Below are 10,635 nucleotides of genomic sequence, written 5' to 3'. Positions count from 1 at the left end.
AATGTGTGCAATTTTTGAATAAGACCTATCTCTGAGTAGTGATCAATGATCTTCAAAGACCTTCACTAACTACCAGCTGTCCTTAAATCTAGCCCCTCACAGGACACACAAAGAGCCCAGGTCAGAGGATCTACCCTGGAAGAGTCAGGTAGGCTACACATCTTGTCAGAAGTTGTCAGTCCTGTACACGAGAAAAGAATAGGGCCAAAGGTGAGAAGTCAGTATGGAAAATACCAGAAATTATCATATTGTGGAGCTAATGGAGGGGACAGGATCCTGTATGGGTCACCATGACACACTGTGCTGGGTCCTGTCATTTAATTCTGTGCTCCTTGAGTGAGAATAAACAGCCTGTTCCCAGGGGATCCCTCAGGGGCAAGTGTGGAAGCAGCTTAAGCATGACCTGGTAAAGGGAACAATGCTTAAGTAAAGAATAAGAGGAAAACAGTTGTGCAACTATAGTAGGATCACTAATAAGGATCTGCTAAAATATGGAATATGTACATCTTTTAAAGATTTAAATAATTTTTTATCTTAACATACAAAAACTGGTACAGACCTTTACCTCCCCCACACAATATATTTATATTCTAACATGTAGTAGTACTTAGTCTACTCTGGTCTCTGATAGTTTCTCAGTCTTTCCTTATTTTTCAGGACCTTGACATTTTTGAGGAGTACTGGTTAGGTATTTTGTTAGGTATTCCTAAATTTGGGTTTTTAAAGGATATTTGCAGATACTGAGCTTCTATAAGTACTATGTGCTGTATCTGTATCTCTTAGTCGTCTCAAATCTTAGCATTACCCTGGTGTATAAACATTTCCAAACCACCAAACAAAGGGAACTTGAATTATGTATAGTTATTAAGAAACGGAATGAGTATTGGTGAATGACAATGAATGCGAGCAACATTTTGAAAGTCCAATGGTTTGCAGGGTTTTGCTGTTAATAAAATTTCAAGAGATTCAACAGTTAGAACCATATTTAGTGATAAATTACTATATGATTCCTTACATACAACTAGGCAAGAATTGAGGGACTCAACAAAACCTCCAGTTCCTATTTTCTGATATTAATGTGTTTTAGAAACAGAAAAAAAGAAAAACACAAGAAAATCAATGTTGGATCTTGTCTGTTCCAGCAAAAATTGAGCATTCTTCTATAGATGCTAATTAATTAATTAGGAGGGAGGAAGAGGAAAGTCCATTCAGGCCTTTAAGAGCTGAATTTCTGATACAATTTTGCTTTTTATAATTCATAAGCATCAATATAATTTATTTTATTTTGATCAGTTGTGTACTAGTAATTTTTTAATTTTTTTTTTTGCGAGGGAGAAAGAGGGGGGGGACAGACAGACAGACAGGAAGGGATAGAGATGAGAAGCATCAACTTGTTGCAGCAGTTTTAGTTGTTCATTGATTGCTTTCTCATATGTGGCTTGACTGGGAACGTCCAGCTAAGCCAGTGAAACCTTGCTCTAGCCAGAAACCTCTGGGCTCAAGCCAGCAACCATGAAGTCGTCTGTGATCCTACGCTCAAGCCAGTGGCCTCAGAGTTTCAAGCTTGGGTCCTCAGCATCCGAGTTTGATGCTTTATCCACTGTGTCACTGCCTGGTTAGGCACTACTAGCATTTTTAACAATCCAATAAAAAGCCTATGATCAGGAAATAGAAATTTCCATCTTTATAATAAGGTGATCAATAAGACTTTGAAGCATGGAAAAATTACGTATGGAGATGGGAATTCAAAGAAAGAAAGGAATAATATACACTTTCTGATTGTTAAAGAAGAACTTTTTTAATTAATTGGGAAATTTTAAATTAATAAGCATGAAATGCATGCAACATTGATAACCACAATACTGAAACTGTGACATTGAAATTTTTTCTCTAAAAAGGTTAGTGATTTTCTTTTTTCTGGGAAACAGCAATCCAACTTGAGCATTAATGTGGCTAATCCAGGTCACTGTGCCTTATAATGCTCATATGTAAACAGGTATTCACATTTCACATCAACAATAAAGTAGACTGTGAACTTCTGCATTGCTGAATTTTAGCAAAATTTTCATGAGATACTTTAAAGGAATGTCAAATTTTTGAAGTGTAAACTCATAATCTTGACATTAGGATCACTTTTCTTTGCCTGAAGTATATCTAACTTAAAAATACAAGTGATTTTTGCCTGGCCAGGTGGTGAGGCAGTGGATAGAGCATCAGCCTGGGATGCAGAAGACCCATGTTTAAAACCCTGAGGTTGCTGGCTTGAGTCCTAAGATCACTGGCTTGAGACCCAAGGTTGTTGGCTTGAGCAAGGGGTCACTGGTTCAGCTGGAGGCCCCTGGTCAAGGCACATATGAGAAAGCAATCAATGAACAACTAAGGTGTCAAAACGAAGAATTGATGCTTCTCATCTCTCTTCCTTCCTGTCTGTCACTGTCTGTACCTCTCTCTGACTCACTCTCTCTGTCTCTCTGGTAAAAAATAAAAATAAAAAAAAGAATACAAGTGATACTTTTTTCTTAATTCCTTGGAAAAATTTTTTCTGTAATAAGTCTTGTGTCTTCTTTATTATGATTGGGTTGTTTTTAAGAAAGATGATCAGTTCTGTGGTTAATTACCCACAGTTGATAAAAATCTATCACAAAGATAATTTGCAAGGAAAAGGTTATTTTTCAAAGGCTGCAGGAACAGGAAAGAAATAACACTTCTTACTTGTATAAGCACAAACACCTAAAGCTAATTCACTGCAGGTAAGTCCAATATAGTATTAAAAAGTTCTATAGGTCCTGGCCAGTTGGCTCAGTGATAGAGCATTGGCCCGGCATATGGAAGTTCCAGGTTCAATTCCCAGTCAGGGCACATAGGAGAAGCACCCATCTGCTTCTCCACCTATCCCCCTCTCCTTCCTCCTTGTTTCTCTCTTCCCCTCCTGCAGCCAAGGCTCCATGGGAGCAAAGTTGGCCCAGACGCTGAGGACAGCTCTATGGTCTCTGCCTCAGGCACTAGAATGGCTCTGGCCTCAACAGAGCAACGCCCCCTAGTGGGCATGCCGGGTGGATCTCAGTTGAGTGCATGTGGGAATCTGTCTGACTGCCTCCCCGCTTCTAACTTTGGAAAAGTACAGAAAAAGTTCTATAAAAATGAACAAAAGATACATCTTCACTTCCATTGTTCCAGTAGTCAAACATTAGATCTGCGTGGAAGTTGCACTGCAGCAATTTGCTGATCCAATTTGAGTTTGGAGTCCTTCCTGTATATTTGGCCCAATGATGTCCACATCCCAGATAAATTAAGTTAAAAAAAAAGTGAGAATTAGGGCACAGAGTCCATATAACAAAGCACAAGGATATATATGATATATATATATATATATATATATATATATATATATATATATATATAAATAAATTAGAAGTTCCTGTCTTTCCATACCTAATACAGAAATAAAATTTTTGGAGGCAGAAAAACTATACCTCTAATAATTCCAGCATTGAGAAGGATTCCTGCCATTCCTTGCAAAGAAGATATTACCACACAAAGCTAGAAAGTAGGATCATGTGAAGAAAATAGTACCTAAGCACACTTCGAAGCCACACAACCAAATGAAACACCTGCTATACTATTAAGGGTAAGCAAAACATTCCTAGACATCCAATTGTATTGATCTCAGATATACAGCCAAACTAGATTTTGCCAGCCAGTAACAATATAGTTCCAAAGGCAGGGGATAAAACAGGGGTCCCGCCAGATTAGTCTCATGGTGCTGCCATCTATCTACTACTTTTAATGGATGTAACACTGTTAAGTGTTTTATGCCAAATGCGGTAAAAATTGATTCCTGAATCCTCTAGTAAAGGTGGCTCATCCTTAAAGTTGTTTCTGTAGAATGGCTGAGATGTCATTGGAATACATGCTTGAGTGTGTGGCTGTTGGGGCTGCATCGTGTCTGGAGGGACAAGTGGAACTTGCTGTGAGTATTCATAGCCAGTATACGGTTTGCAACAGGGTCCTCCATTCCCTCCATTATTATAGGACTGCTGTGTTTGGTCATCAGTGCTGTAACTTGTCTGGTAGAAATCCGTGTTTTAAGTTATTAAAGCCTGACACTGCAAACAATCAAACGTGGAACAGCAGTAGCTCCAGCAGCCCCAAATGACTGCCCTGCCCAATTCAGTTTTCAACTGGCCCCAATTCTACATATCACAGGCCAAAGAATGGTCAAGATGTTTTGTTTTGTTTTTAAGTAAATGAAGGTGAGTTTCAAATTGCCATGATATTTAGATTCCGTTGGCTGTTTTCTTTGTGTCAGTATTTCTAATTGCTGGAAATTACATCCTTTTCAACTACTAAACATGCATAAAATGTTTTAGACAGCTGCTTGATATGCAATCTGGAATGATGGCTGATGGGGGGAGGGAGAAGAGAGTGTTTGCAGGTCACTGACAGCAGCCAGTTTTGTAAGAGGCTCCCACGGGAGGCCTCCAGGTGTAACCTGAAGAATAGGACTTAGTTCCAAGCTTCTATCCCTTGACAGTATTTTAGACCCTGCACAAAAAACTTAATATCTCAGTTTAGCTCATTTATAAAGCTGGGAGTTTACTACCTTGCTGGGTTGTTGTAAAAAATAGAGATAATGTATGCAAAGCATCTGGTACATGTAAACAAGAACAGGAGCCATATGCTTGCTGAATGTTAGCAAAGGAGTTCCGACCTAAGGCAAAGGGAGGTGACACAGACAGGTCTCCCAACTCCCCTCTTGCAGATGGAGGGTGAGAACCAGTCCTCTCTCGCCCTCGGCCCCGCCCACGTTCCCTCATGGCTCCGCCTTAGTGACCGAGAAGAGCGGTGGCCTCGGGAACCCACGTCCACCGGGGCACTTCTCTTCCCCGTGGAGCCGGTGGAGCAGGTATGCATCGGGCCGGCCACCCTTGTCCTCACCCCGAGCTGCCCCTCCCTCCCCCCGCTTCTGGAGTCCCAGAGAAAGGGAAAGAGCCCACTGTCCGGGAGACTCGAGTTGCAGGGAAGCTGTCTCCCGCGCGTCAGTCTCCATGGCAACGCTTGGAACTCTCAGTTCCCTCGCTGCAGCTAGAGCTGGGCCGCCCACCCGCTGGCCACCCTCAGGAGTGTTAAGGGAGAGGGATTTCCCCAAAAACCGGGGGCTTTCACCCGCTGGTGCCACCTGAGCGGGAGGGTCGGAGTCCATCAGTTTCCGCGCAAATGCCCTTGAGTTTCGATTCCGTCTGCTTCGCTCAAAACTCGGGTGTCCGCAGCCTCTGGGTGCGGAGCTGGTGTCCACCCCATCCCACCCAAGCGTCCCCCCTTCCTACCCTGACACAAATTACTCAAAAAAGTGGCATATGCCTGCTCATGCAATGTTAAAAAGTCAGCATTATGCTGAAACTTAAAGGGGAACTCCAAGAAAACAATATTATAAAGTCGTATTTACATCTGTAAATGCTTGGTGCTGCTACCCTGCAACAAGCACCAAATGAGCCGGTGCTCACGCCCTGGCAGGGAGTCACCTGACCGTGACGGTCCCAGCCACCGGGAGCCGTGTGGCCAGTGGAGGCGTGCCTTCCAAAAACGGTGAACAGTTTTAGGTCAAGTTCCAAACAAAACAAAGTGCTGTCAGTCAAGTCTTGATTTGTGTGTAATTGCATCCCTCAAAAATTCTTAATTAAAACCGTGTAAAAAAATACTTTGTATTTAGATGTAGAGTTGGGTTCTAGCTTTAGGGAGACGGATTTTTCTAGGGACATGAATATGTGGGAGACTTTCTCATGTTGTAGGGCCACGGGGTAACCCTTTATTGTGCGGAACGTCCCTGGCACCTCGGAATCTTGGTATCCTGTGTTCCTGCGGCTTCTAAAGGCCGCGGTGCCTCTTGATCTCTGCAGAGAATAAACGAAAAACCCCCGCAAGTTTCCAAAATGTCTCCCAGGGGGCAGTCCACCGTTGAGAATGGTTGGACTGTAAAACTACACAGGCGTAAGGATATGGCGACTTCATAGAAGTGGCAGTGCTCAAGCTCACAACACTGGAGTGTACTGGAAACTGAACTACAACCCAAATCTGATCTCGGAGACCCCAGAGAAGCTGTCTCACTTTGGTTGTTACCTGTCGCCACCAGGAGAGTTATTTGACTGTCTTTGTTAAGGTTGGAAGGGAAGTTTTAGAAAGAATGAGTTCTTTTACGTTTTAGTAGTCAATTTTCCGACTTTGTTAACATTTATGAAAAGTGTGCGATAAAATTTCATTTCTCTAATTTCAGGAAATTTCATGCATTGGAGACCATGGATAAATACGACGTGATTAAGGCCATTGGGGAAGGCGCTTTTGGGAAAGCATACTTGGCCAAAGGGAAATCAGATAGCAAGCACTGTGTTATGAAAGAGATAGATTTTACAAAGGTAAAATTAAGAAGTTAACATTCCTGCCTGACCAGGCGGTGACAGGGTGAATAGAGCGTTGTACTGGGACGCGACGGACCCAGGTTTGAAACCCCGAGGTCTTCTGCTTGAGCGCGGGCTCACCAACTCGAGCGAGGGATCACTCGCTTGAGCGCAGGATCATAGACATGACCCCATGGTCGCTGGCTTGAACCCAAAGGTAGCTGGCTTGAGCCCAAGGTTGTTGGCTTGATAAGCAAGGGGTCACTAGCTCTGCTATAGCCCCTCCCCCCAAGGCAAATATAGAAAGCAATCAAGGAACAACTAAGGAGACCCAGTGAAGAATTGATGCTTCTCATCTCTCTCCCTTCCTGTTTGTTCCTATCTGTCCCTCTCTCTCTGCCTGTCTTTGTCACACACAAAAAAAGTTCACATTCCTGTTCATATTCAGTGGTATATTCAGCTGGTTTTCTTAATCCAGTATGAAAAGGAAACACACTTTTTTTGTTTTGTTTTTACAAGTATGAAGGAGCTGATCCTTGTTCATATAACCTCCTATATCTATTGTCCAAACAGCAACCAATGCTTTTATTTTAAGGATAAATAAATTAAAGAAAAGAATTCACATCACCCTAGCTCCCGTGGCACTCCATAGGGTGGCCTGCAAAGCCTGAGAGATACCTTGCTCTTCTGTTGCTGAGTTTTTTGTATTGCCCTAGGGTGGTGCACTTTCTCTGACTGTCTTATTTTATTCAGGTCACCTCCACAAGGAGGCCTTCCCCAAAACCCAACTTCAATCACCCCTTATCACACTGCCTAGTTCCTTTTCTTTTCTTTTCTTTTTTCTTCTTTTCTCTCTCTCTCTCTCCTTCCTTCCTTCCTTCCTTCCTTCCTTCCTTCCTTCCTTCCTTCCTTCCTTCCTTCCTTCCTTCCTTCCTTCCTTCCTTCCTTCCTTCTGTCCTTTCCTTTCTTTCTTTTTCTTCCTTCCTTTCTTTTCTTCTTTCTTTCTTTCTTTCTTTCTTTCTTTCTTTCTTTTTCTTTCTTTCTCCTCTTCCTTTTCTTTCTTTCTTCCTTTCTTTTTTCTCTTTTTTTTTTCTCCCCCTCCTTTTTTTATTGTTCAAGGGGTAATTACTAGTCGCATGTAGCCATGAAACACTTGATATATGGTTAATGTGACTGGGAAAATGAATATTTACTGGCTTATTTTCTTAATAGGATTTATAAGGATTTGGAATTGCTTTGCTCATTTCTTGCATGTAACATGCAAGCATGCATGTAGCACAGTAGAATGCTTGCTCTATCTTAATTATAGCCCCTGTATCTCCCATGGCCTCAGGCTAACAGCCCCATCTATACATATGCTATTTAACTAGGGGAATCCTGCTGGAGGCTTGAGATTTTGCAAAATCAGCCCCTTGTCAAAAGGCCCTATGGCCCTCATCACCTCTGGCCTAGCCTGTCCTCCCTTGCTTTGACAAGTAAAAGACTTCTGAATTCAGGCTCTCTTAAGATGGATTTGTAGAAACCATAAAGAAACCCATCTTTTCAAGCTGGACTTTTCCAATCCATAAACCTTTCCTTACTCCAAACTATGATGGTTTTGAATAATGGTATTTTTTTTTTTTTTTTTTTTAAGTATCAAGCACAAGAAACTTGTACCTGAATGTGCAGAACAGTGCTTGGCTTAATTGAATTCAATGAATGAAGGAAGGAAAATCATGTATTATTATTATTAGTCTAATGGTTTTGTAGAATAATTAAATAAGTTTCATTAAAAAGGAATCAGTTTTTGCTACATTTCCCTAGTCAGTGTTTATATCCTCTCTCTAGTGATATGTTCATTTCAAATTATACTCAGACAAGTCCACTGAGTGCTAGAATTCATTTTAAGGCAAGTCTTGTTGGTTGTTTTCTACTGTATTTATAAATGAGAGTAGCAGGAAAAAAATTATATATAATGTGTAAAAAATGAACTACTCAAATTGCTTAATGTGAATATACCACTGATTTATACACCTAAAAATGGTTAAAATGTTATGAATTTTGTAGTATTTATCACAATTTTAAAAACAGCCTGCCCTGGCCGGTTGGCTCAGCGGTAGAGCGTCAGCCTAGCGTGCGGAGGACCCAGGTTCGATTCCCGGCCAGGGCACACAGGAGAAGCGCCCATTTGCTTCTCCACCCCTCCGCCGCGCCTTCCTCTCTGTCTCTCTCTTCCCCTCCTGCAGCCAAGGCTCCATTGGAGCAAAAGATGGCCCGGGCGCTGGGGATGGCTCTGTGGCCTCTGCCTCGGGCGCTGGGGACGGCTCTGTGGCCTCTGCCTCAGGCGCTAGAGTTGCTCTGGTCGCAACATGGCGACGCCCAGGATGGGCAGAGCATCGCCCCCTGGTGGGCAGAGCTTCGCCCCTGGTGGGCGTGCCGGGTGGATCCCGGTCGGGCGCATGCGGGAGTCTGTCTGACTGTCTCTCCCTGTTTCCAGCTTCAGAAAAAAAGAAAAAAAAAATGCAAACAAAACAAAACAAAAAAAACAGCCAAAAGGGCCTGGCAGGTTGTCTCAGTGGTTACAGCATTGGCCTGGTGTGCACACATCCCGGGTTTGATCCCCAGTCAGGGTACCCATGAGAAATGACCATTTGCTTCTCTTCCCCTCCATCTCCCCCTTCCCTCTCTCTTCTCCTCCTGCAGCCAGTGGCTTGGTTGGTTCCAGAGCTGGCCCTGGGTGCTGAGGACAGCCTGATTGGGCTGAGCATCAACCTCAGGTGCTGAGGATAGCTCAGCTGATTGGAACATCAGTCCTAGATGAGGGGTTTCCAGGTGGATCTCGTCCAGGTGCATGCGGAGTTTGTTTCACTATCTCCCCACCTCTCACTTAAAAAAAATACATAAATAAAATAAAATAAAATAACTTTCCTCTAAATGCCTAAATAACTAACACAGTATCATCAACCCAAATGTACTTTTAAAAACATTTTTTATTTTTTAATTACAGTTGACATTTAATGTTATATGAGTTTCAGATGACAGCATAGTGGTTAGAAATTTATATAACTTACAAAATTATAACCTTGATGATAAGTCTTGCACCTGGCACCTTACATACTTATTACAATGTTATTGACTATATTCCCCATTCTGTACTTTACATCCCCATGGCCATTCTGTAATAACCAGTTTGTATTTCTTAATACCTTTCCCTTTTTCACCTAGTCCACCCCCAACCCTGCCCACAGTCTGGCAATCATTAGTCTATTCTCTGTATTGATAAGTTTGCTTCTGTTTTGTTTGTTCAATTAGTTTGTTTTTTTAAATTCCACATAGAAATGAATTCTGTTATTTGCCTTTCTCTGGCTGACTTATTTCACTTAGCATCATACCCTCTCAGTCCATCCATACTGTTGCAACTGATGAGATTTCATTCTTTTTTATGGCTAAACAATTTTTCACTATATGTGTACCACATCTTTATCCATTCTTCTTTTGATTGGATCATTTAATCCATTTACATTTAAAGTAATTATTTATAGATATGTAGTTATTACAATTTTATTGTTTTCTGATTGGTTTTGTAGTTTTCTGCTCCTTTCTTACTCTTTTGCTCTCTTGTATGTTGTTGCTTCCCTTAAGTGTTGTATTTGGATTTCTTTTTCTTCATCTCTTGTATATCTCTTATAGGGTTTTAGTTTGTGTTTACCATGTGCTTCATATATAGCAAACTATGTTTATAGCAGTCTATTTTAAGGTAATAATTGCTTAAGTTTGAACATATTCTAGAATTTTTTTCTTTTTTTGAAAGAGAGGGAGAGGGACAGACAAGAAGGGAGAGAGATGAGAAGCATTAACTTCTTGTTGTGGCACTTCAGTTGTTCATTGATTGCTTTCTCATATGTGCCTTGTGGGGAGGGGAGGCTCCAGCTTAGCCAGTGACTCCTTGCTGAAGACAGCAATTTTGCTCTTAATATAGAGACCTTAGGCTTTAAGCCCACAACCTTTGAGCTCAAGCTGGTGAGCCCATGCTTAAGCCAGCAACCTCAGGGTTTTGAACCTGGGCCACCAGTGTCCCAAGATGTCATTCTATCCACTGTGGCACCACCTGGTCAGGCCATTCTAGAATTTTTTTACTCACCTCTTCACATATATGTTTTTGCCATTATTTCTTACTTCTTTTGTGTGTGTATGTGTATATCCCTTAATTTGTTGTATTTATACCTGATCTTCCTAAATTTCTCTTTTAACCTTTGTACTAGCT

The 10,635-nt window shown here is 41.7% G+C and overlaps 1 protein-coding gene and 1 pseudogene across 1 annotated transcript in view; one reads left to right on the top strand and one right to left on the bottom strand.

Moving 5' to 3' along the window:
- Positions 1 to 3,412: 3,412 nt before the first annotated feature.
- Positions 3,413 to 4,817, bottom strand: LOC136309359 (protein YIPF5 pseudogene; annotated as a pseudogene).
- Positions 4,818 to 4,839: 22 nt separating this feature from the next.
- The window catches only part of NEK5 (NIMA related kinase 5), an 86,823-nt gene continuing 81,027 nt past the window's right edge, over positions 4,840 to 10,635 (top strand). The window contains exons 1-2 of the mRNA XM_066235401.1: positions 4,840 to 4,906; positions 6,272 to 6,410. Of these exons, the coding sequence (XP_066091498.1) occupies positions 6,294 to 6,410 (117 nt within the window). The 5' untranslated portion in view covers positions 4,840 to 4,906; positions 6,272 to 6,293. The remainder of the gene's footprint in view (positions 4,907 to 6,271; positions 6,411 to 10,635) is intronic.

The sequence above is a fragment of the Saccopteryx bilineata genome, chromosome 6, assembly GCF_036850765.1.
Source record: "Saccopteryx bilineata isolate mSacBil1 chromosome 6, mSacBil1_pri_phased_curated, whole genome shotgun sequence".
Classification (NCBI taxonomy): Eukaryota; Metazoa; Chordata; class Mammalia; order Chiroptera; family Emballonuridae; genus Saccopteryx; species Saccopteryx bilineata.
This window is presented reverse-complemented; position numbering and strand designations above follow the sequence as displayed.